Source organism: Rhamphochromis sp. 'chilingali' (genome assembly GCF_963969265.1).
Source record: "Rhamphochromis sp. 'chilingali' genome assembly, chromosome: 9".
Taxonomy (NCBI): Eukaryota; Metazoa; Chordata; class Actinopteri; order Cichliformes; family Cichlidae; genus Rhamphochromis; species Rhamphochromis sp. 'chilingali'.
Genome location: NC_137936.1, coordinates 5,380,000 through 5,407,010, shown reverse-complemented (window position 1 = coordinate 5,407,010; position 27,011 = coordinate 5,380,000). Strand labels below are relative to the sequence as shown.

The 27,011-nt window shown below is 40.5% G+C and overlaps 1 protein-coding gene across 2 annotated transcripts; it reads right to left on the bottom strand.

Moving 5' to 3' along the window:
• Window positions 1-63: 63 nt before the first annotated feature.
• On the bottom strand, window positions 64-25,437 carry elk4 (ETS transcription factor ELK4). Of its 2 annotated transcripts, XR_013972894.1 has the most exons (7): window positions 25,224-25,437; window positions 12,348-12,562; window positions 7,427-8,200; window positions 5,229-5,471; window positions 3,600-3,719; window positions 3,239-3,519; window positions 64-1,438 (listed from the first exon to the last, which is right to left on the bottom strand). XR_013972894.1 is itself a non-coding variant. In XM_080892654.1 (6 exons), the coding sequence occupies exons 2-6, from the start codon at window positions 12,552-12,554 to the stop codon at window positions 3,421-3,423; spliced, it is 1,443 nt and encodes a 480-aa protein (XP_080748780.1). In that variant the 5' UTR covers window positions 12,555-12,562; window positions 25,224-25,437; the 3' UTR covers window positions 64-3,420. The 2 variants fall into 2 exon arrangements, 1 of the variants encoding a protein (XP_080748780.1); XM_080892654.1 differs by having other exon boundaries at window positions 64-3,519.
• Between the last annotated feature and the right edge of the window lie 1,574 nt (window positions 25,438-27,011).

Below are 27,011 nucleotides of genomic sequence, written 5' to 3'. Positions count from 1 at the left end.
AGTGAAACTGATTTGTGTGAGTGTATGCGCATGTTTGTTTCCTGGCGGACATTAAAGAAGCAGTCAGTTAGAGATCTTTTATTATTGGTCTCACCTAACTCTTTTGATATAAACACTTCCTCGCACATCAATACGCCACTTAAGACAAGCAGCTTGTAAACATTTGAAAAAAAGCATCAAACAGTTGGAGAACTGGACAATACAAAGCAAGAAGGGGCTCAATTTGTCCAAAACAAGATTTTACATTTGAAGGAAAAGTCAAGGGGGGAAAAAATAAAATAAAATCAGAATACAAAAACAAATATGTCGATGAATAAAAGGCCAAGAGGAAATTTTAAATGGAGTTGAGGTTGAGGTCACATTCCAGCTATTTCATAGTTTTTTTTCATTAAAGTTACTGCAAAAATATGCAATATAGCTTACCAATTCTATTGGGTATAAAGTCATACAAATAAATATTAAGTGGCAGTGCCTGATTACAAATTATTGTAAATTTATTTGATACACGGTAAAAGATTAAACTCTTGTTTGCCATATAAAATACCAAGTGCATAATTGTTTCCTCCCTTTGGGAAAATAGACATTTCTCAGTAAGCAAACAACATTTCAAAGAGCAACTCTGAGGCATAGAAAAGTGACAGAATCCAATACTACAGGAACCCCGAAGATTTAAGTGCAAACGTTTCATCACAACATCTGCATTTACAATATCAGCACTATTATCAAAACACATAACATAGAAAATGCAGATTTAGATTTATCCCATAAGGCTTTGATTCCCTACAAAACAAAACAAAAATGGCCAACATCGCCACGGGGCCGTCGTTGCCACCTCCTCCTAAATCCACAAGAGGAAACACATGCACAGAGAGAACATTAAATCAGAAAACCCAACATAGGAGACATCTAACTACTTGGCCATTACAAAAATAGAAATTAATCTTAAAATTCTATTTGTGTTACAGGAAAATAAAGAAGATTACACACAAACAAAAGCTTAAACAGGTCTTCTATATATATTCATATACTTTCTGAGTAGAACATTGAGAAGCAGGCTGGAAACAGACATGGCTGCCAACTTTAATACACTGCCTGATTACATTTTACATGCTGTGCATGTTGCTGTCCGTATGTACAGTAAAGCATCCAGAAGGTCACTGCGGCACATTTGAGCTGCAGTGTGCTTGTGCACAAAACATCCCTGGTGAAGTTTTACTCCAAACTTCCGGGGTTTGGTCTAAGATATGGCATAAAAGCGAAGAGGAGAGCTGTGGTATACTGTTCCATCGCTTTACCTCCATCCAGTATCGGGAGAGACGTGGGCGCGGCTGTGGTAAGGCACCATATATCACTCTGATGGACAGTGGGGTCAGTTAGTTGAGCAGAAATGAGCAGTAAGTTCCCCCACTCCCCAACATCCATCCCTGGGGTGCAAAGTCTGGTAAACACACAAAATTCAGTGTGTTTTATCCAAGTATTGTGTAAACATGTCATGTACAATTTGCATGTTTAGCATAGAAAGGTGGGATTTACCACCTTTGGGATTTCAGTCTGTCACTCAGACGTATGGCTTTAAAATCAGTGGCAAAGAAGGTGCAAACCTCTCATGGCTGATCAGCGAATAGAGGGTCCTAAGGGGGAAGGAGCTTTTCTGCAGATGAGCCACAACATGATGGCTGCTCTCATGAAGAGAGAATAATCTGGGGTGTGTTTAAAGGTACTGTGAGCGAACTGCGAACTAGTAAATCTCGGAGAAACAAGCAGATAGCTCTTACAATGGCCAGCGACAACACATATGGAACACCAAGGCTGGCGTGTGGGGTAGTAACCAACAAACCACCTTCAACTGTCTGATATAATCCCCAACACAGCAGGTGTGCACTGTGGCACATGAAGGTTCATTAGCATATGATGAGAGGTGACCATAAATGCTTTGGCTCGTCACTGCATGTTCAGATGACTAACAGCCAGTGCTGGGAACCAACAACAGCACTGACACGCCAAGCAACACGTCAGATATCAGTGAGACTGTAAAAGATGCTGGGAATGTTTCCTGGGAGAAGAATCCTTCTGGTTTCAGCTCCCACCAAAGATCAACTAATACATCAGCTCAAAGATATTACGTCTTTAAAAACACCAGCTCAGCTGACAGAATAACCCAGTATATATGATGTCTGCCATTTTTACTGCATGTTAAACAAATTGTACAGAGAAGATGGACACAGTCTCCACGACATTGCCAATTGGTTTTGGTTTAAACATTTTGAAGCCTCAGTGTTAGGAAACAAGAGGCTGTAAACATACATTTTAATGCTGTACTGGAGACTTCTCCACATCACCTGTCTTTTGCATAACTACATCAGATAATGATAAACTGGTGTTGGCACAGGTGAGCTTTCATCCATACTGAACTAATGTTATGCATATTAATCACTGAGCTTTAGCGGCTTCTGCTGGAGTGGCAGTAGAGTGGCTGCTATGCTATTTTCTCTCGGCTTTTCTCTTACATGGTTTGTTTGAGACACTTATGGTAAGAGCCGTTAACATGATGCCTGAATTACAAATGAAGGATTTGTCGTTGCTTGGAGAAAGAGTTATGGCTTCGCTTTCTTTCATTCCCACGTGAAAGCTTTACCAACCGGAGGCAGACCAGCTCATGCTGGATTTCAGACCTATTCTACTAGAGACGCACAATTCACTAGAGCTGATACACCGAGGCAAGGTTCATGGTTCAGCTTGGATTATGGCCACATGTTACGATAAGACAGAGCAGCTGAGGCTAGGCTTAACATTTAAATTTGTGTTGAGACCTGGCTGAAAGATAGAGGAGCTGCAGGTAAACATGCAGGTTGAAATAAATCCTTTAAACTAGAGGAAAAGTTAAGGACTGAGCACAAAACCAAACAGAATCACTGTGAGCAGGCCCGGTGTCGTGTTTGGCAAGAACACTTTAGCACGAGAAAAGAAGGTCTGAGTCTATAAAAGGAAAGATTCAGCTGCTCCGTGTGTCCAGGTATGAAGACTGCAGCTGCTGAGGGTTCAGTCCACGTGCACATCTGCTTCCATAAAAAAGGGGTTTCAAAAAACAACTTTCTTTCAACTTTTGTGACACAAGGAGCCCCAAAAAAGCCAGACTCTGTTTAAGTGTGTTGATATTATTAAGATAATAGTGAAGATGAAAATAAACGAGCACAGCAAAGCAGTCACACAGCAGGCCTGCCGACACTTCTCCACACACCTGAGCGTAGTGTGAATCCTGTGGCAGAGAACTTCAAAGCACCAGAGTGATGTGAAATAAACACTCAGCTCATCGTCCTGGATGTGGGTGGAGAAGGTGGAGTAGGAGCGGGAGAAGAGTAGGTGTCTGGCTTTCTGGGTCCAAATGTGTTGGTACTGAGGGGAGAAGGAGACGGGCTACTCCTATGTTTTCTGAGGGTCCGGTGAAATGGGGCCAGGTGTGTTGGTCCCGTCCATGCTGTGCACTGGGATCTGGAACTGGGGGGTGACGACTGACGGAAACTGAAAGAGATTATCAAGGGGTGAGTTAGATGCACCGATAGATACAGAAAGACTGACTGAGAGCAGAGAGCGGCACTGACTTGGAACAGGTGGCCTCCCTGGCGTCGCGTGGCTGGGCTGAGTGGAGCGACCGGACTGAGCGTGCTCCAGAAGTGGATGTTGGAGAGAAGCGGGCTTGGAGTCAGCAGAAGCGTTGGAGTCTAAGGAGGACAAAACAAGGCCCACACTTAAACTAGACTGAGATTAATGTGCATAAATGATAAAGATGTTTTTATAGCAGATTTTTTTAAATAAATAAATACACATTGGGTGTCAGTTTGGCTCAGTGAGAGAGCAGCGGCCTGCTGCATGTCTTCCCTCTCCATCTTCACTGTTTCACTATCCAAATATGCAAAAACACAGAGTCATGACTTTCTAGTCATTGTGCTGCACAGAGGTGTCACGTTGCATTTTTGGAGTTTATTTCTAGTCTAACTGTTAGGATCACGATGCTTTTGTTCGACTCCAGTGTTGCCCATTAGCAGCAGCAGCATGTATTTCTCGGAGGAACCCTGAGAATGCAATTACAACGCACTAATAGACCTTATCAAGGTCCGGGAAGTAGGATGCTTAGGATGCTGCAGGATACCCAAGGGGATCATAGAGAATCTGCACATCCACAGCTACTTGAATGAATAAATATGCATGTGATATATGATCTGATATGGCACGGAGAGAGAATCACAAACCAAAGGAACAACTACCACCGAGTTAGTGCCAAAGCACTTTCACTTGGTTTTCTTTTTTGTTTATTGTCTGGCAGTTTTTGCAATCAGAATTGTGATCTGAATCCTTTGTGGTGCCAAACACACTTTGCTTTTGCAAGAACAGCTCTAGAGAATCTCTACAGGCTCGTCTTGCTCACATGACTCTTTTAACATTACTCATTTCTATTTGTGTTATTTCAGTTATTACACTATATGTGGCATATAATGACGATGTCTAAGGCAGGACACACACTGACACATTCAAAGACAATACACAGAATAATAAATACCAAGTGACCAAATTGAGACAAACAAGTCCCAGGCTGTGTGACGTAGGAGACTTTTTCCCCAGTGGCAAAACTTCTTTACCCAACAACACAGACATTATGTTAGACATCAGAAAAAAGAACAATAGTTTCCTGAAAACATAAAGAGACATTCAAACAGAAGCAAACTGCTTTTACATGACACCTTGGAAATTACTCTTTCATTGTTATTAAAAGTGATCGAGACCTCTCACACATTGCTTTAGTTGAAAAGATCCCCATTCAGTCTAAAAATATCTGGATAGGATTTTGATCTAGTTTTATAGAAAGACAGGAAATAACAGGATGGATCACCATGCATTAAAAATAAACTACAGCTAAAACCTCTGATGCCACCAGTGCAGCTCTGACTCCATCACAGGCTGCGAACAGAGAAAACATGAACTCAGTCTGAGCTGGATCTCATGATCAGACCTGGCTGGCCTGCTGGGGGACAAATAGTGAATCAACAACACAATTACATCTAACAGACTGTGACATTTTATACAGCAGCGCACGCAGGCATGTGATCTGTAAATAGCATGACCAGGAAGACTCAAACACACAACAAAGCAAGGGAGCATCAGTTAATCCTGAAGCACTGCTGCCCCCTGCTGGACATGATCACTACCTGTTTGAGCCGTTTCTGTGAACTCACCTGAAGCATTGCTGGTGTGAGCGAGGCAGTAGGCAGTGAGGGGCTGCAGAGATTCATGGGGGAGAAGTCAGAGGCAGTGACGAGCAGAGCTGGTGGGCTGAGGTGCAGGATTTTGGGGGGCTTGCGTGCCTTTCCTGAGCTCTGGGTGCTGACTGTGGTGCTGCTGCTCACTGAGGAGGAACTGGTTTCAGTGTCCAACATGCTGGTCTCATCTCCAGACAGGACAACGCTGCTCTCCATCTGCTGCTCAAAGACAGGTTCTCTGTTTTTTCTCTGACATATTCAAACTACAACACAACCCCGCCAAAGAGAACTAGAACAGGAGTCCATAGTGACTTTAGTGGGCATGCTCATTCCATTTAACTTTATTTATAAAATATCTAGTTTAAATTGGTGTTTATTGTTTTCAATTAGTTCTACTTTTCATTATATGGAGGGGTATTTGTCAGGTGTACCACGTCAAAAAGATATATTCTAACAGACAAGTCAAAGTTTTAGCTGAGTTCTACTTAACTATAATAACCTTGGTAAAGGTGCATCGAGTGTAGCGCTGAGAGGAGATTAAAGTCAGACTTTGACAGGACTGTAAAATTTATGGAGTAATCCAGTCAGTTGTTTTATCACCAGTATTTAAGGCATCACAAAAAAGCAGCTGCAGAATTCTAAAATACACTTTGACGTTCTTTTTATTACTATCAATATAAAAACACACATAATAAACTAAATCAAATATCCTGTATTATTAAAAAAGTTCTACCATTTTTAAAGAAAATGAACTGCTTGAAAACTCAAAATATGTATGATATCCAGTACTGTGTAAAACTCCAGACTTTGTGTGGTTTTCTGTAATCTTGAACAAGAGTTCTCCAGACTTTCTGAAGGCCTGTCAAAGATTTTTCTGCAGACATTGGCTGCCTTTTCCCCAAGTCCTTTTTTTGGTTTTGTTTCTTTAGTCGCTTAACACTGACCTATGAATCATTCAAGCAAAAAAGAAAGGCACATAAATAAACAGTGTTGTATATACATGTAACAGAAAACTTGGCAATCCTATTTCTTTTTGCACTTTTTGCAAGGTGACTCAGAAAGAGCTATTAGCTGCAAACTTGGCATATCAAAAAGAAGGGGCAAAAAAATTACTTATAGCAGATGAACAGTATCTAAAGGTCATGTTCTGGGAAGGAAAGGCTGGCAAAACTGCCAACAGTGAGCATCCAAAGTCTGTTAAACACAGCAGAGGTCGTGTCCCTCTGTAGCATGTACATGGTTTGGTTATGAAAAGTCTGCCATGGACCAGAAAACTGTACTATGCAAATTATACAGGAAACCGGTTCCCACCTCAGACTGAAACCCGGCAAACCTCTACCACCTATGCAAGAATCACGTGAAAGAGTATGGAGACAGTTTATGGATGAGAAGTAAAAAAGAGCCGTCAGGTGCTCAAAATAAACCTTAGACTCAAACGTTAGAACAGGCTTTTCCCCGCAGCACGCCGTGTAATAAATACAAAGAAAACGGCGGCCGTTACAACTATAATAATAATAATGGATTGGATTTATATAGCGCTTTTCAAGGCACCCAAAACTATGTCTAAAAATGTATCGTTTCATGCATCAGTTAAAACACTCGACTCCAGCTACATGACGCGCAGCTGAGAACACTTCACGCAGGTCGAGCTGCCCGAGATTCACAGAATTTACAGAAAATGTTACATTTCTGTGATTTATAGCGTTGTCGGGACGATATATCGGGATATGAGATTTTGGTCATATCGCACAGCCCTACTATCAGTCAGTGACCCACCCAGAGCCAGCACTGAAGCAGCGTGGGATCATTTTAACAGAAACAGAACAAAATGTAGTCAACATCCAAACAAGGGCTTTCAATGTCCTTCAAGAAGTCTGGAGAACTTTTCCTAAAGACTACTTAAAGTACCGCTGACGAATAAAGGTGGTCATACCAAATATGGAGTTTCAAGCTCTTTAAAATTGTACAATCTCATGTGTACTGTATTTCCACGTCTGTTTGCACATGTTTCAATAAATCGTTGCACCTCCAAGAAAAATTTTAATAATTTCAGTTTTAATTATAACTAAAATTGAGGCGTGATTCAAGGCTCTTGCACAGTACTGTACTATGATGATGTGTGATTGTTCCACTGAGCAGAGTGACTGTCTCTCTGCGTTTGAATGTATACTTGCCTTCTCCTGTGCCTGAGAATTTGTGGGCTCCGGTGCCTGAGCGTCTGTGGGCTGAGAAGATCCAGACTCAATGTCGCTGTCAATCACCAGCTCCTGGGAAGAGTCTGGCACTAGATTGGGCGAGGGGCTGGTTGAGGTCAGATCTGGGAGGCTGAACATTGGTTCTGATGGGCGGATGTTATCGAATGAGTAAATGGTCTGTGGTGGCAGGGAGGAGTGTGTGCTGATATCTTCAGCCCTGCGGGGAGGAGTTTGAAGAGAATCCAAGGGGCTGGGCATGAGGCCGGGCTCTATAGCAACCTGAGGAGGCAGTGCTGGTGCTGGTTTTTGAGGGGTGTTTCCGAACTTGATGACCGAGGGCAAAGCAGTGGGTTGCTGCATTTGAGGCAGCGTCTCCTGGCCCTGTGAAGCGGCAGTGACAGCCCTCTTCTCAGCCATCTTCTCTGCTGGATTCTCTATTTTGATGGACTTGAAGAGCTGCCGCCCATTTTGCAGCGAGTTGAGCGTGAAGGACGTGTACATGCCAGAGTGAATGTAGTCATTGCGGTTCGACTGCTTGGTGCTGGAGGCCAGAGATGCTGCGCTAACTCCCACCCTGGCTCTGTCGCCAGACTCGGCCTCCTGCACAATGTCGTCTGCCCTCTTCGATAGTGGAGTGGTACCCCCTGCGCCCGCATCCACGCCCTCTGCTTGAGCGACGTCTCCTTTGAGGATGTCAGGATAGGACACGAAGCGATAGACAAACTTCTGACCGTTCACCTTCTTTATGATGTTCTACAAAACAGAAACACAGCGTGATAATTATGCACGCACACAGCTAGTGCAGTGTGAGACTGTGGTAGTATGTTTCTAAGAAAAAATATAGAGTCAAACCACAGAAAGGCTTTGTGCGTGGGACAGATCCGTCTTTCCAGTCTGTACGAATCTACTAACCACGAATGCTGCAGCCAAACATACCAGACCAGCCCTGCCCTGCACGCCCACAGGGTCAGCCTGAGACTCAGCCAAACCGCGAGCAGAGTGGGAGACAGACAGCTCTCTCCTTCTCTTCAACATGTCACAGAGCAGTAGGTTTGAAAGGCCCCTCCCCACACTCAAAAATGCATTTGACTCTTATTGTAGACAACCAAGTGTGGTACTTAAAGAGGAAGTGGGAATGATTCGGTGACATTACTACTGCTTTGAAGCCAATCATGGTGCCACATGTGTCACAGATTACTACTGAAAACTGTTTTTCTATACGTCTGTATATACTCTGGAATGGTTGCTCTTTGATGCAGCTGCCTGGAAGAAACGACCTCAGAGTCTCCAGCTGCTGCTTCAAAACACACAACAGCTGCACACCTGATTTCACACACATCAGAATGTGATCAAACTTACAGTACACGTTTTGGAATGTGAGTCTTTATGTAGTTAACATTCTGCCTCCCGGACAACATGCCGGGGAGCATTTTTAAATATTCAAATTTAAAATTCCCTTCTGCTTCATCTGACCTCAGGGGCTTTTTGAAATTCGAGAAATAGGACAAGAATAGAACAAGTGATTCATCATAGATTAACTGTGCTAATGTCATATACTCCAGCATTATCTTATTTTGAAAACAATCATCAGTATCTAGAAAACAAGGCCAGGAGACTGTGCTGCACATTTAGTGGGAAAACTATTGCTGATCTCTACTAGAGAAATCAGAGATGATCTGAACCTGTATGGCCCTCAGCCCAAGGTGCCATCTCTGAAGCTGAATGACGCTACCATGAGTAAACTGCAGGTCCTCTAAAGGTCACTTGAACCTGGCTGCAAAAGCAAAGTGATCACCACAGACTCCCAGTTTAAAAGCCTTAACTTGACATCGTGAAAAAGCATATTTACATCCCAGTTTAAAAATGGTTTTCCAACTAATGGCTATTTTACTCCTTCACAACAAATGCATGGTAGCTGAGGGGTTTTTGTTTTTACTTCTGTTTGGATTTTACTGAGGTTTACAGTAAGGAGCATGTCAGCTTGGATTGACAGATGCGGTTATGGTTAGGCCTTAGCTCTGCTAATTGGAGTCAAAGAACTCGATCACTTGACCACATTTGAGGGTTTGAGTATGTTAATGGCCTAATTTGATAAATAACGTCCCGCTGGGAGACAAAACCCATTCAATAAGTCAGTGAAATTTCAGTGAAATTCAGTCATTTTATTAGTCTGTTACTTACCGCTGTAGTTCTCTGCATTGTACAGTTTATAAATATGGTCAGCTTTGGCTCCAAAGTGCACGTTTCAAAATGAGGAGTCCAAAAACCATAGAGGGTATATAAATCTTTTCAGACTAAGGAAAAAAAAATGAGAAATTGTCACAACTGTGTGCTTTTGGCTCTTTACCCTCTGCCTCCGTTAGCTTTGAAAGCTAAGTCTGTTTCACTAGTCACTCTTTGTGTTACTTAAGTGGTGTTACCAGTAGAGCTGGGCGATATAAGATTTTTTCATATCACGATATGTTTTTTTCATTTCAGGCGATAACGATATCTATCACGATATCAGCCAAATAACTATATTTGTAAGATTTAAATGTGCCGTTGCTCACAAGTAAAATGTGAAATAATCAGCAGCTTGTTTTTATTTAAATATTTATTTCCCATAATAAGTTCAACAGGGTAGATGTACTTAAGGAACATGAGACTTTTTCAGATAAATAAAGGCAAATATTGCAAACTACACAAAAGGCAGCCGCTAAAGCGTTTAAGTTTCAAAATAGAACAAATGAAACAGACTAAATTGTCAATTCCACTTAGAAACAAAGTATTAATTCTAAAAATAAATCTTAGTTTGTTTTACAGAAGAACAGACAAAACTGACTAACTTTTGTCAATATCAAATAAACTGAGAACTAAAAGGAAATTCTCGATCTCTCCTTGTTGTATAGCTGAGCTTTTCAAACAGTTTTAACAGTTACTTTAGTCTGACAAAAGCCGAATGACGAATTAGCGCTTCCAGTCAGAGACTGAGGCGACGTCCACACGTACACGGGTATTTTTGAAAACGGAGATTTTCCGTTTTCGTTTTAAAAAATAATCCCGTCCACACATAAAGGCAGAAATGAAGGAAAACGCTGCTATGAACATGCCAAAGCAGCAGGTGGCGCTAGATTCCTAACCGTGCAGAAATGTTGGCCAATCAGAAGTCTAGAAGCCTCGGTGGGAAAAAGTAAACAAAGCTGGGGCATAGAAGCAGAACCGAGTCGTATGTGTGGAGGGACAGTAACTGTGTGTATATGTGAGCATGTAAACACTGCAGAGAGTAGAATTAACAGTATTGTAGAAATTCATTTCACCGAAACAATAACGTGGCGCACAGTGTGACGTCAAAAAATGCGCACACCTTTGACGCTGCGTTTTCTCCGTTTTTCTAGTCCACACGTAAATGCAAAAACTGAGTTTTCAAAAATCTTCGTTTTCAGTGACCAAAAACGCCGTTTACGTGTGGACAAAAGGTGCAAACGCATAGAAAAATCTGCGTTTTCAAAAATACCCGGGTACGTGTGGACGTAGCGCATGCACCAGTTCATTGTATTTCCAGACTTGCTTTCGGCACAATTTATAGTGCACGCTACTCTGTTTTTTGTCAGACTTGAAATAGCCGAAATACCTTCACACTACAGAACTTCTATGGCTCTTCCGTTCGACAATCTCTCCGGCATTGGAACCATCATCTGTTTTCTCTTCGGTCACGCTCGGTTGATTTTTCTAGTCGGCACACTCATTTCCTCCATTACCCGGGCGGTACGGTGGCTGGCTGCTTCCCAAACAAATACACATGTGCGACTTGGCACTTGTGCTGTACGTAACAAGTCACGTGACGTTGCGGCTGTGATTGGTTCAGCTCTGCGCTACGTAATTTGGATTGGCTGACCTTTTTTTTTTTTTTTTTTTAAGAGGACAAGAGCGGCGAGGTCTATCGCGATAGTTTAATTTTTCTATCGAGAAAAAGTTATATCGCGATACATATCGTTATCGTTCTATCGCCCAGCTCTAGTTACCAGTAACAGACCAGTCTCAGATTCAGATTATTACAGTTGCAATCACTGCAACTTTCTTGGCTGATTCTGATTTGTTGTAACTGCATCCCGCCGATACAGATCTTCTTTTTATACCCAATTTTCTTTCTAAAACCTATAATAAAATAAAAAACAACTTTTCTTCAATAAAAAGTTTTATTTTCACAATAACAGAAATGATTCAACTTTACAGTTTTCACAAGTTCTCACTTAAACAACTGAAAATAAACTGCTCTCCTGCTGTAAGAGGTACAAACTCTGAAAACAAGTGACCTGACATATTTTAGCTTACAACACAGAAGCAGGTGCAACAGTTTCGTACAGCAAAACAAATGGCAGTAACTCGTATCACGTTGCAGTATGTTTATAAACTCCTTCGATAAAGAGACTTTTACGCTACTCTCTTTTTCACCTGTCTCTATAATTCTCCTCATAACCACTTTGATCCTTTGCCTGTACTTAGCCTGCTAGCTTGTGACTGGCTATGAGTAGCTTTAGCCCTTTTGCCTCTGCTAGCTTCTTTAAAATAGCCATGTTCAGCTGGGTGAGGGGGATTTTTAAAACACCCAAATAATAATAAAACAAAACAAAACAAAAGAACAACTTTTCAAGGCAGTTAAGGCTCACAGCAGCTGGTAGCCCACCAACCACACAGTACCCACCCTATCAGCCACAGGAAAAAACATATCCTGACATCATCTGGCCTACATGAACACCAGCCTGCAATTGGTTGAATGTTTAAGAATACTGAAGAACAATGAATGGTTTATGTTCAGTCTTAATGAACTGAAAGTGTAATAACTGTTACTTGAAGAACAAAAAAACCCTGAGCTTTCAGCTGCGATGTATCTCACCTGATAGAAGACTATAGACGTGCTTACCTTGTCATAGTAGTATCTGAGTGCCCTGCTCAGTTTGTCATAGTTCATATTGGGCTTGTTCTTGCGGGCTCCCCACAGCCGGGCCACCTCCTCAGCCTGCAGCAGTTTGAACTCCCCTTCGTCATTGGTCCAGCAGATGAGCTGCTCATTGTTGGAATCCAACAGAAGCTGAAGCAGGAACTGCCACAGGGTGACGGAGTTGTCCATGTCTGTCACTGAAAAAAAAAAAAACAAGGCAGGGACAAATAAATAAATAAAAAAATGATGCTTTGGGTCAGTATTAAATCAAATACTGAGATCCCACAGACATGTGGCCCCAATTTATATTATATTACATCTTATAACTAAAGATTTACAGCTTTTACAGGACCAGGTGGAATATCTGCTACAAGCACTGTTCACCTGTGTGGTTCTGCCATTGTATTACTGTAGGGTCTACCTTACAATATAAAGCACCTTGAGGCGACTGTAGTTGTGATTTGGCGCTGTATAACTAAAATTGAACTGAATTGCTAGATAATAATGCAGCCACAAACTCTGCTGAATAAACGGAAGACTTGTTTCTTTACCAGCTGGACTGAGTCAAAAATCTTCGATGGAAATTTCTAATACGCAGAGAACACAGTCACTTTGGTTCGTCTTCATATCTTGGTGAGCAGGAGCATTCTGAACGACTGCGGTTGTTTACGACCATGACACACTCATACTAAATGGAAAATCACTTGCTGAAGGGGCCCAGGATATGCACAGGTGTGTCATCTGCAGAGGTGTTTATGTATATATTGTATATGAGTTAATAGACCTCTCTGCATTGAATCATATCTGTTATTAACCTCTGTCTCTCTTCCACAGCATGTCTTTTGTCCTGTCTTCCTTCTCTCACCCCAGGACTCTTTAAAAGAACTTTTATGGGTTTGTTTTTTTATAAAGATGATCAAACTTCATGCCTTTCACTGTTTCTCTGTGTGCGATTTTAAAAAAGTGTCTGATATGTTGTTGCACTGCACCGTGTTGTGAATTGAATTGACAGCAGCTAAGCTTCGATCACTGACCAGAGAGGAAGAACTTGGTGCAGACCAGCGTTTGTTATTTTTAATGTACCATGCCTTTAATGTAGTGTTCAACATTGCGGGACTATGAAGCACTTGTGACATCCACAAGCAGCAACCCCCGACTGGGTAGCAGGCAGCTATTTCTACCCTGCTGCTAATGGCCCACGCTTTGCTAGACAGGGCTGTTTCCAAATTTTACAAAAGGCAATTACGACAAGCAAAACAATTTTCCGTATTATAAACTACAATAGAAACGGTCACTAACACAAATACTGGATTTACATTAAACAATTTAATTAAAAAAAAAAAAAAAAAAAAAAAAAAAAAAAAAAAAAACCTAAAAGGATCTAAAAATTTTTAAAAAAAAGGATCCCACACACAATTCCATTCTTGGTCTTTCCCAGAAACTTGAGACTGTTTTCCATTCTCTGGGGATACAGTCGCCTGAACACCCTCAAAAAGTACAAAGAATAAAAACGGGTGAGTCCTAAGTATAATAAGTATAAGTGATAAGTGACTGCCTCCACTTCACACTAAAATTAGCACCCTTATTCATAACAGATTCAACACACATTTACCCACACAGTAATCAATTACATTTGATTTCATGTGGCTAAAATTGTCTCTTTATCTAACAGACTCATTCTGCCATACACCAAACAGCTGCTCGAGTGCCTGGAAGGCAAAGACAGAATCACACACACAAATCATGTAAATGTATAATAAGTAACAAGTTCTTCCAGGCGCATTTACACTTTGAAACTAAATACCAGTTATTCTGAACCAAAAATAACACACCTCGTTATCACAGGCACAACAGTAGTTACACTATAACAGAACAGTATGTCAAAGGTCACATTTAATTGGCACTGCTTTAAAGTGATGGATCCAAGTCAAAGGTGACTCGTTTTTGTTAGAAGTTAGAAGGCTGTTTTCTTGCCTCCTCTGCTCACATTTCTAGTGGGAGTGATTAAGACACGAGGGGAGGAGCTGAGGATGAGAATCATTGATGTGCAATTCTGGATAACTGTGACAGAACTCGGACAAAGATTGCTATAAGAATATTTACAGCTTGGTTAATTAATGCACATCTTTTCAAATGCTAGAAGATGCAATCACCACTCAAGAGTATGTTGAGAGAGGGCCGACAAAACCAAAATAAATGGTCACTAGGGATGGGTATCATTTAGGTTTTATCCGATACCGGTGCCAAATCGGTACTTTTGAAACGGTGCCGGTGCTCAAACCGGTGCTTAAAGAATGGAGAACACAAAATTGGTCCAAAAACCTCTCATGTTCAGCTGTTTTTTTTGTAAAAAGATAACAATGTTAGCCTTTTCTGCAGCTATAGAGCATATATGGTATCACTCTTGGCTGGAAGCAGTGCTTAAACAATGGAAAAAACACACTTTGTCCAAAAACCTCTCATGTTTAGCCGTTTCCCTCTTCTTCTTTGGTCATTTTAGCCTTTTTGGCCAGGGTGAAGGGAGTATCTGCCATCAAACAAGAAGACAGCCGCATGTAGCTATGATGATGTTTGCTAGTTCACCTTACATGCATTAATGTAATAACGTGGTTAGCCTACTCAACGTAAATTAGCTACTCACGCAGAGAAGAACGGCTGCTGCTGCCATCATCATCCTCATCATTTCTGCTACACTGGCAGGGCTAGGGGCCAGGACTCTCCTCTTCGTGTTTTTGGGGGATGTTGCATAACAGGCAACCCACCCGCAGTAGATGTGCTCGGTGTGAGGTCTCGCAGCAAGCTATCAAATACGGCGCATTTCTCGGCTTTTAAAAAAAACGCTATGCGTCGCCAGGTGTTTCATCGGATTTGAGGTGTTACCTCCTTTGACAGTATCACAGTATCAGCTTAAAGCACTTGTTGCAGGCTGCTGAGTTTGCATATTTTGCTGTGAAGTACAGCCAGACTTTTAACCGCTTCGCCTTGGGCATTTTTAATCTGTAGCTCTGCTCTAACAGAACGTACGTACCTGGCCCCGCCTACTATCCTCGGAAACGTAAAATGATTGGCTAGAAGTGTATCACAGCTCAGGAAAAAAAAGCACCGAAATAAAGCACCGAAATGTGCGCTGCTTTTCGGTCTGGTTACTACCGTTTATGTCAGAACCGGTGCCATCATGGCACCGGACACCGGTACCCATCCCTAATGGTCACTGTTGGCTAGTTGAGCTAAGACTTGGAGCAAGTGGATTTTTTCTTAAAATGAAACAGAAGGAATGAGAAAAGATCTGGCACCCTTTCATTTTTGACCATTTTGACCAGTGTCCATTTATGAGGCAACAGTGATAGTTCTCTTCTTGTCTCATTTTCTTCTTACTGTCGTTATTTTTCATTGATTCCCTGTTTTGTTTTTTAATTGTGTATCTTTTTTTAAAGCTAAAAGACAAAGATGTTTGAGCATTTAAACAGCCAGAACAACTCAAGCTGCCAACTCATGCACTAAATTATATGTAGGAAAACATTCCACCTTAACAGTTGCCAGCTGCCTTGGAACAACAGTGAATTTGATCATTATTTTGTTACCAGAACATACATGGACTGTCTGATAAAGACGGTGAGTCAGAGGCCCTGGCACAGTCAAATGACTTTAAGAACTGTCTACTCAGTTACATCTAAGTGTTATATGTAGAACTGCCATCATAGGAACGGTGGTTACATCACTTCACAAATCAGCCACAAATAACTGCACTCCGGTTTTTAAGTAGACAGCAATTTTAAAGAAGGGTAAAGTCTGAGGTGGTCACCATCAGAAGTGTGCATCCCCCAAATAACACAATAACTGTAGCAATGACAGTGGTAGCAGCATTAATACGACTGCCACCCGTAAAAGTGTAACCATGCAGCCTTAACGATTTGACTCTGTCCAATCCTTACCGGCTGTGTGATGAAGCGATCAGTTTCACTATAGCCTCATACCGTGGCGTACAGTACTGTTCAAAAGCCTCAAGCCAGCTCTCATTTCTTTAGATTTGGCCTCCAAAAAGCCAGTAATCTTGAGCAATAGTTCTCCAGGATTTCTGAATGTCTTTCAAATTTTTACTTCACTCACTTGTTTTCAGTCCAGTCCTTCTACCTGACCATTTTCAGAGGAATGGGTTAGGATTTATTATTATGACTTATGAATCATTCAAGTACAAAAGGCACCTAACTCAAAGGATGAACCAGCGTAAGAGAATTTAGCAAAGAACCAATATATAATTCTATCTTCAGACACACAGAATTTGCCATCACTGACAAACACAAAATAGTACTGTTGCACCAATTAGTAAAAGTGTTATTAGCCAAAAACTGATAACTTATATGATCTTTTGGTGTGTAGCGTGTCCTTTTTAAGACATGCTTAAGGAAGAGAAACGGGGAGAAAAGAATGAAGTATGCCAAATGACACAGGAACTGGACTGAAAAGCAGCTGGACCTTTGAAGTGATGGATTCAAATCTTAGGTTTAAATCATCACCAAATACCCAGAGGTCATGAGACAGGTACAACAGTGTGTGTTTCCAGGCATCTGTACAACATGGTGGAGCCTCTGTCATGGTTTGGAACTGCATTTGGGGATCTTGTCAAAGATGAAGGAATAATGAACACAGAAAAGAGCAATCTGATTTTGTCATACCAAATATTGACTTTCAAGCTCAGTAGAATTGCACAAACTCCATTTTTGCCACATTTACATATTAGATATATGCAGGCCTGCTGAGGCCCATGTGTTTCTGACTGTCTTTGAGTCATGGTGGGAAAAAACACCAAGTGAATATGCTTATTATGCTAATTTAGCAGAAAAGAGTCCTGTTATTTGCAGATAAATCGCGGTTTCAACAACACTGCAAACAACTGAGTAACAATCAAAAGGCTGACTTTTGATAACACTTTGGTTTCCTGTATTGTTTTGTAATTTTCAGATCATGTCCTCGGTGTGATTTTCTTTCATACTTGTGATTGACTTTACTGATATGACAGTGCGCTCTGATTCCAGCCCACAAACACAGGCGGCACACCCACACAGGTGTCCTCACTATAACTAATTAGGACTATGTAGGAGTGTACAGAATGTTGTTGACTGCCATCTCTCTCCACATTGCAACTCACATATTTGTAAGCACCAACTTTTATTTTCTTTTTGTTCCATGCTTTGTGGTCTTGAAATCAAGAGCACAGGCAACTGGTACATCTTACTTCAAACCAGCCAAGACAGCCTAACTATAGTTCTTCCTGCTTGTTACCTCAGCTGGGTGCATCTCTCAAGGGTCACCTAATTATATGGTTTCAAAAAGAAAAATGAGAACTTCCTTTTCTCAGCAGGGAAAAGGCTTCTATGGAATTAGAAAAAAAATCAGCTGAGTTCATGTTGTGAGTGACACTGCTGCAAGTCCTATAGTGAAGACAGGAGAGGAACAAATGTATACTGAGTGAGCGGATACTACACATAACCCTAAAAGTACACAAGAGTATAGCTGCCCTTTGTCTCCGGTGCTCCTTATCCTGCCAACTCTCTGGACTCGTGCAGTTTTTGGACATAAAAAAAAAAAGAGTGGACAATCTCTTTCTATTTGGCTGGGGGCAGGTGACCGTTTCATTATAACAACATCCTACTTTTCATGTAACCTTTTTTCAACCTGTTTAGAATTATGAAAACAATAACCTGGAATCTCTGGTCCTTTCTCACACTTTAATGCTATGACAACAATTTTCGTGCAGTTGCTGTGCTGTGGAAAGCAACAGTCTAAAGTTAAATGCTTTCAATTTTTTCACTGCATATTAAGAGCAAAAGACCGTGCAAGTGTAGAGTAAATGTAGCTAAACAAATCTGAAATGGAGGGCGGAAAATGTATGTGATAAGCAAGCAAGCTGCTCTACAACTTGTATCTAATTGTAGCAAGATTCGTTAACAACAGAGCTGCACAACTAAGACCATCAGGCACATTAAATGTGGCCCTCCTGCTCCAAAACGTAGCCAATCTCCATAGACACCCATGTTAGAATGCACGGTTTTACAGCACATTTGCAGCCTGGGTCAGGCTAATCGCAGCATTTATCAAAGATAGGGCAATAGAATGATGAGCTTCCTTGTAACATGTTCAGTATATTTTGGTTTTCTGGTATTAGTTTACTGTTAAAAGAAAGGTTCAACAGTAATTTGCGATTGTCTGGTGACAAGCAAGGGGAATGGACAACTGTTTCCAATAGAATAAAAAAAATAGAATTATTAAATGCCTGCAGCCTTATCAATTATTTTAATCACCACTGGAATGCGTGCGACAGTTTCTCATTCCAAAACAATGACATCAAATTTAAGGCAGTGGAGCAACAAGCAAAAGCGCCTAATAGGGCTGGGCGATATGACCCAAAATTCATATCTCGATATTTTTTTAGCTGGATGGCGATATAAGCTATATATCTCGATATATTTTTTTAAAGCCATAAAGTAAGAACAAAAAGAGTTCTTAGTCAAAGCTGTGTCCCAGATGTCACACAGGCACTTTTATTAACATAGAGCAGATGTACATAAAATTTACTCAAAAATAAATTATGAGCATTTATTAAATAATCATGCTCCATAAATAAAAGAAAACAATGTTGTTTTTGTGCATAACAAAAAGCTCACAATTGTGCAGTCAAAATGTAAACTAAAACACGCTGAGCACAATAACAAAGACAGATTTCACAGCTGCTCTGTTCCCAACTTCTACTGCGTGACTGACAGCCTGGAGTTTGAAATCCGCTTCGCAACCACGTCTCTTAACAGGTGCCATTTATGGTCCTTATACACAGTAGGGTAATATTACGTTGAAGCACAGTACGTATCACTCCGCGAGGCTCAGCCGTAATGCTCCGACAATCCATCAAGCGGTGCAGCTCCGTAGCTTACCAAAGTCGTACTAAAACAGTTTTGACAGATTGCTGAGCGCCGTGTTCCACATAAAATCGGTTTGCGGCCATCAAGCACAACCAGAATTCATACATAAGGCGCACTGTCAACTTTTGAGAAAATGAAAGGATTTTAGTCCGTGCAGCACCTCTGGGCTGCATGGCGTTAGCGTGGTTAGCTCGTTAGCGTGGTTAGCTAGCTAACACGTTGACGCCATCCAGCCCCACGCACGGGGCGATGCGCAGTAACTCGTTAACGGAGATTTGCCGTGTCCATCTTGTCTCTTCCTGCAGGTGAAGCGATGGGGGAGGAAGGGGAGTTGTGTTCAGTGAAGGAGAGGTGAGGCCGAGTAACGTTGCGTAAAGACGAAAGTGGACGAAAGAGAGGCAAACTTGCGGCTCCACAAGTATAATTATAACGTAACATAGACTATATCGATATAAAAGATATTGTCACATCTTATATCTCGTATAAAAATATATCGATATTTTTTAAAAACTCGATATATCGCCCAGCTCTAGCGCCTAACCCTAACAGGATCTTTTGCTTGTTGGTTTCCAACAGTAAGCTGGTATTAATCATGTAGTACTAATTATGGGTGGGCAATATACTGAATATACTTCATGCATATTTGCAAGTTTTTCCACGTACAATGGTTAAAATGGCTTTATTGTAATCATCACGTATAAATTGGAAATATTAAGCTGTCTGCAGTGTATCAGCTTTGGGGTTTTTTCTACCACATGCTGTGAATGCATCATTAATTCCCCCTCCGAACCAGGACATTTTCTACCTAGCACACTACGCTGAGCATGCGTGCTTATATACTACCAGATAGGGAAAAATATGGAGACTTCGGGAGTTTCAGACATGCGAGGGAATACTCGCTGTCGTTCGGATTTCATACGGAGTATGCCAAACAAAATGCAATCATTTGCAAAGCTTTCCATAAAACTATTGCTGCAAAAGGTAGCAGTACCACGAATTTATTCCACCAGCTGAAAAGTCATCCACTGCAAAATGAAGACTGTTTTAAACTCGGCATGTCAACGTCTCCCTACACGCCAAAGAAAATGTTAAATAAATCAGCTGTGATACTTGTGACTGTTCTTGGTCAGGTGTTTTTATAGTCACTCACTGTATAGATCTGTAATTTGAGGTCATCACATTTTTTATTTTACAATTTTTATATAAGCAAAAAGAACACCTTTTTAATTTCAATTGTTTTATTTTGTCTCCTGAATTCTACGGCACTATGTAGTTAAAAACAACATTAGTATACGGTGTATCATGATATAGCCAAAACATGTTGTGATTAGATTTTCCTCATATCGCCCAGCCCTAGTACTAATGGTATCAGTCTACAGCTCTATGCTGACTGTATGCCAGCGTTAATTTAATTATTTCATTCACAGAACACAATTGCTTTACTTTTCACAATTTACTCACCCTTCTTTGAAAATTAAGTCAATGCTAACCAGCTAGCTATGCACTGGTTGGTTAGGTTGCTATTGTGGTGGTCATCAACGTCTTTCAGTTGTCTTGAGTTCTTGAGTTTTCTCAAGACTGAATGCAATGCATGCGCTCTGTGAATGCAATGAATCAAATGCACAAACAGCACATAAATACAACATCTTTGTCTCCATCCATACTGGCTGTATTTTCCAAAAGGCTAGCTAAGCTGCAATGTTTTGGTTTTGACTGGGTTCCATTTTTGTACAGTTCATTGTCCAAATACTGTGCCCCACACACTCTCCTACTGGCTTTAATGGTAGTATATCATAGAATTCCCAGCATTTTGAGTCAAGCCCCATCATTCAGCACCAGCACAGGTCCATATATGTGAGGAACTGAGAACCCTGTGCTTAACTTATTTCCAACAGCAATGCTGCCAAAACAACATTATAAATGTGAGTAAAGTTTCTTCTTAGCTGATACACTGATGGTACATAGCTGACACTTTTTCCGAACTCTATAAAGGCCAGTTTCGAGCCGGGGAAAACCCTGCTACCGAGAACTTGTGATGAGAGACTAGAGAGACTTAATCATTGTTGAATATGAATAATTTTTAATACTTTGCTTAGAAGGTTTGTGTTTTGTTGACTAATATATCAATGCACACTGATATAAATGGAAGAAGGGCTGTTCTTTAAAAAAAAATTTAAAACAACAAAAAAAACTTATCTATTGACCATTTTCCCTCATTAGGACTAGGGCTGCCACAATTAGTCGACTAGTCACGATTACGTCGACTTTCAAGATCGTCGATGACTAATTTAATAGGCGACGAGTTGTTTAAAGCCTTTTAAGATCTTGAAAGACGCAGGAATAAGCAGTAGGATTTAAGAGTGCAATAACTGACTGAAACAGAAGATGGCAGCACGGAATGTACAAGGAGTCCAGCTGCCGTTAAACCCCAAAGAAGAAGAAGCAGTGCCTGGTATTGTAGCTGTATCCACATTTCGGTGGCCGCATTTGTAGGCCAATTACATTACAGCGACACGGCGAAGCCTGTCCAAATTTGAAGACTCCCCCAAACACGGCCGAAAAATGAGTCCTTCATTTCCCCAGATGTGAAGGATGGGTCGGGTGTATCCTTCGTGGCCCAACCTATCCCAGGATTCATAGTGCGGCCCAGCCAATTCCTGTTTCCAACAATGGCGGCAGCTACTTAGTTTTAATTAGAGCTGGGCGATAGAACGATAACGATATGTATCGCGATATAACTTTTACTCGATAGAGAAATTAAGCTATCGCGATAGACCTCGCCGCTCTTGTCCTCTTTAAAAAAAAAAAAAAAAAAAAAAGGTCAGCCGATCCAAATCAAGTAGCGCAGAGCCGAACCAATCACAGCCGCAGCGTCACGTCACGTGACTTGTTACGTACAGCACAAGTGCCAAGCCGCATGTGTGTTTGTTTGGGAAGCAGCCAGCGGGTAATGGAGCCAGCGCGTAATGGAGGAAATGAGTGTGCCGACTAGAAAAATCAACCGAGCGTGACCGAAGAGAAAACAGATGATGGTTCCAATGCCGGAGAGATTGTCGAACGGAAGAGCCATAGAAGTTCCGTAGTGTGAAGGTATTTCGGCTATTTCAAGTCTGACAAAAAACAGAGTAGCGTGCACTGTAAATTGTGCCGAAAGCAAGTCTGGAAATACAATAAACTGGTGCATGCGTCACACTGTGCGCCACGTTATTGTTTCGGTGAAATGAATTTCTACAATACTGTTAATTCTACTCTCTGCAGTGTTTAAATGCTTACATATACACACAGTTACTGTCCCTCCACACATACGACTTGGTTCTGCTTCTATGCCCCAGCTTTGTTTATTTTTTCCCACTGAGGCTTCTAGACTTCTGATTGGCCAACATTTCTGCACGGTTAGGAATCTAGCGCCACCTGCTGCTTTGGCATGTTCATAGCAGCGTTTTCCTTCATTTCTCCCTTTATGTGTGGACGGGATTATTTTTTAAAACGAAAACGGAAAATCTCCGTTTTCAAAAATACCCGTGTACGTGTGGACGTAGCCTCAGTCTCTGACTGGAAGCGCTAATTCGTCATTCGGCTTTTGTCAGACTAAAGTAACTGTTAAAACTGTTAGAAAAGCTCAGCTATACAACAAGGAGAGATTGAGAATTTCCTTTTAGTTCTCAGTTTATTTGATACTGACAAAAGTTAGTCAGTTTTGTCTGTTCTTCTGTAAAACAAACTAAGATTTATTTTTAGAATTAATACTTTGTTTCTAAGTGGAATTGACAATTTAGTCTGTTTTGTTTGTTCTATTTTGAAACTTAAACGCTTCAGCGGCTGCCTTTTGTGTAGTTTGCAATATTTGCCTTTATCTATCTGAAAAAGTCTCATGTTCCTTAAGTACATCTACCCTGTTGAACTTATTATGGGAAATAAATATTTAAATAAAAACAAGCTGCTGATTATTTCACATTTTACTTGTGAGCAACGGCACATTTAAATCTTACAAATATAGTTATTTGGCTTATATCGTGATAGATATCGTTATCGCCTGAAATGAAAAAAAATATCGTGATATGAAAAAATCTCATATCGCCCAGCTCTAGTTTTAATATTACTCTTATTACTATTTCTGGGTCACAAAATAAACTTTTAGCATATTTTCAGGCGAGAATGTAGCTGTGTAAACCTCAAATATCTGCTTGGTTTATCAAGACATCACATATTTGCAAAAGTGCTCCGACGTTTTTGGAGACGTCTGTTACCCACCAGCTCAATAGCTCGTTTTTCAGTTCAAGGCTCACTAGAGCGGCCAGAACATCGAACTCTCAGCACATAATTTTCAAACCCCCCGCGGACTTTTGCTACTCATATATATAAGTCACTTAGATAACTTAAAAATGTTGTTGTTTGGCTTTTTTCAGTATTTTATTTGTTCCACGGAAAATCGGTTTGGCTGAGATTAAAGTTATAGTTTTTACACAGCTGAATAAATGTCAAAAAGAACTGATTAAACAGAAGTGTGAGATGGTCGAGAATTTACTCCAGTGTCCTGTTATATTTTAGATAGCAAGGAGCTGAGTTTATTAAACTCCACTGAGACAATCTGCAAATTTCATCAAAAGTTTAATAAACTATCATCTTGTCTTTACTTTTAGTTAGGACATACCTTAAACACATCAAGCTGTAAGCTAATGATAGTTATATAAGAGCAGACACATGCTGGTGCAATAAGCCGTACGTTTTACATGATCTGATTAGTCGACTAATCGCAAAAATAATCGGTGACTAGTCAACAATCAAAATAATCGTTTGTGGCAGCCCTAATTAGGACATTAGTACATAGAATCGAATGTGTGTATGTGAGAAAGATTTTTTTACGCATTTATCAAATGAAAGTAATAAAAGCATTGATAAAAGCCACCCAACATCACCCCCGTCTATATTTTGGAGTGCTGTGTTCAGATGAGAGATTATATATATATATATATATATATATATATATATATATATATATATATATATATATATATATATATATATGCGCATGATAGCTTTATTTAAAAAGTCTAATGGATCATGCTTGGAGCCCAGTCTCAGTAATCTACAAGTGATGTAGTTTTGGAAAAGGTCGTGGCTGCCTTATTTTGTAAGAAGCTCGTTTTTTCCTCATGCTTACTCTTCAGTTTTAATAACATCTCCTATTGCAGGTTTTATGTACCTGTAAGTCACAGCTCCACTCCTCTTGCGCACAACAACTTATTACTGAGGTGATCGCTGCTGCTGCTGTGTGTTGCTGGCTTTTTCATCTGCGATTCTTGTTATTTTGTCCAAGTAACAGGTTCAATATGACTTATGCTCTCGTCAGTATCTGTCAACATGTGTGCATATAAGCTTCTTATGGGCCAGGGAATAATAAATCTGTCCTGACTCATCGAAACCTGCTGGGATGGAGACACCCAAACCCACACACTCACACAATCTGTCCCAAACTGTCGTGTTAAACCGGTGATATCAGGGCAAAAATAGGACAGTGTCAAAACTGGTGCCAGGGAAGAAGATTACCACTGAATGTTATGCAACTCCTGACATTAGCTGCAAATGTTATCTATGCAGATAACGTCAGCTAGGTCAAATCAGTCAAATGAGGTGTGTTATTCGTGTGGTGCGAACGCTAGGACCCGAGTTGCTGGTTTTCTCCCCTGTCACAGCAAAGCACCCACACAGTTCAAAATAAAAGACCACTTGTTGATAGGTAACGTTTGCTAGTTTCGTCACCGTCAACACAGGCTGGACGTCTTTTCCCCCTCGAGACTTGCAAGTCTCGAGCTATAGCTTCGAAGCTACGTTTAGCGCGAGCGCAAACATCCGCGTACACCAACAAATCAAAGCAGTCTGTTATTTTGCTAACTCTAAGTTAGCACTTAGCTAACCTGGCGTTAGCTTTGCCTGCTAACATTACCTCGCTCGCGGAGCCCGCTGAATTTCCGAGTCGTCGAGCCGCATCGAAATATTCCCCAAACATTTCCGGAGGGCTTTCTATGCGACCATAGCTCAGGAAACAAGTTTCAAACAGAACGTCAAGCAAATGCCTGAACATCAAACACATTAAACTGTATTTGGCTCCCACTGACGAGATATCCTCTGAACAGGAAATAATGTCGCGTTCAACGTTCCTCGTACACTTCCAGTTCAGTGAATTATCCGCCTTCAACTGCTTCAGTGTGCTGGCGGCACTAGATTTTTTTTTTTATTGGTAAAACCTGAACATCAAACGCATTCGAGTTACGAAACTAGTGTAAGAATAGTCGCTTTTCTTGCTGGATATGCGTTTAATGTTAGCATGTTAAATCGGCTTAAAAGTTATACCGTGCAATCTTCAGTGTTTGCACCTGCTTTTGGTTGCAAAAAATCCTGCTCTACCAAAAGCACGTTAATGCGTCATTAAACTCACGCTGAGCTCACTTCCTTTGTCGTTATTTGTTTATTGCAGGTGTGTCAAAGTCATTGTAGTTAATTTATATATTCTGTAGCTAAACAACAATAGTACTTTACTTGTGATTTAAACAACTTCAGCAGTGGAAATGACACGTTTCTACTCACAGTTCGCAGTACTACTGGTATCCCCACAGCAGAAATCGCAAGGCAATTACATGAAAAAAGGGATTGTGTCCACTCAGTTTTTACACATACTTGTAGCCTTCACCAGCTCGTTTTGACCGTTGGTGTCACGTTATTGTTTTACCTAAAAGTTCCAAATAGCAGTGGGCTTCTTCTGTGTAGTATTGCTCTTACAGATAATAACATAAGTCCAAATCAAATTTGATAAGAAATGAAAACAAAAGTCTCGTAACATTGAGTCTGTAATACAGACTTTTTTCACACAGCGCCATGTAGGTTTGGATTTTTTCCTCTTAATAAACAGCTTCATGTAGAAGTGTTATCTTGTCTTATCTTTGTCTAATATTTACATTTGTTTGGTGATCTGAAACATTTATGTGTGACAGACATACAAAAAAAAAAAGAAAAAAAAGAAATCAGAAATCCAGACAGGAGCAAACACTTTTTCATATCACTGTATATTCCCTAGTTTCTTATGGAATTGTACTGCTTTACATTGTAGTTCCTTTAGCTAATGCACTGCCAAGTAATTAAATCTAATAGCAAAAAAAAAGTGAGAATGTGGAAGCAGAGTCATACTGTTCACAACTGCAGACTTAACCCCTACGCAGTGTTCCCCTTATTACCTGCAGGGTACCAAAGTGGGTTTTTTCACTCTCTCTCTTACATACTTTCTGTTTAATACTTGGTCATTTGTTTGTTTTGTGCTACTACAAAATAAATAATCCCATTTGGGGACATTTAAGCTATTTGAGGCTCTAATCTTAATTTCAAGCTATTTTACAAAGATATAAGTTAAGGACTTTTCACTAAAATCTATATAAAAATATTATTTATTTCACAAGCTGAGAATAACTTCAAAGATTTAAAAACCCTGTGCCACTGGAATAATCTGCTTGAGTCTGTCACAACTGTAATTGCATTCAAATTCAAAATGAAAACTCTCAGAATAGTTACAATGTGTCTCTGATTTATGTTTGTGGGACTGTTTTAAAAAAACAAATAAATTCTTATTTGTGGAGTGGGTACTTTATCATCTGTTTAACACATATTGCGTAATAAAGTATACCATTTAAATGGTCTCTTTATTCAAATGGAATTTCAATTAAAGACTACAATATAAGAGAGA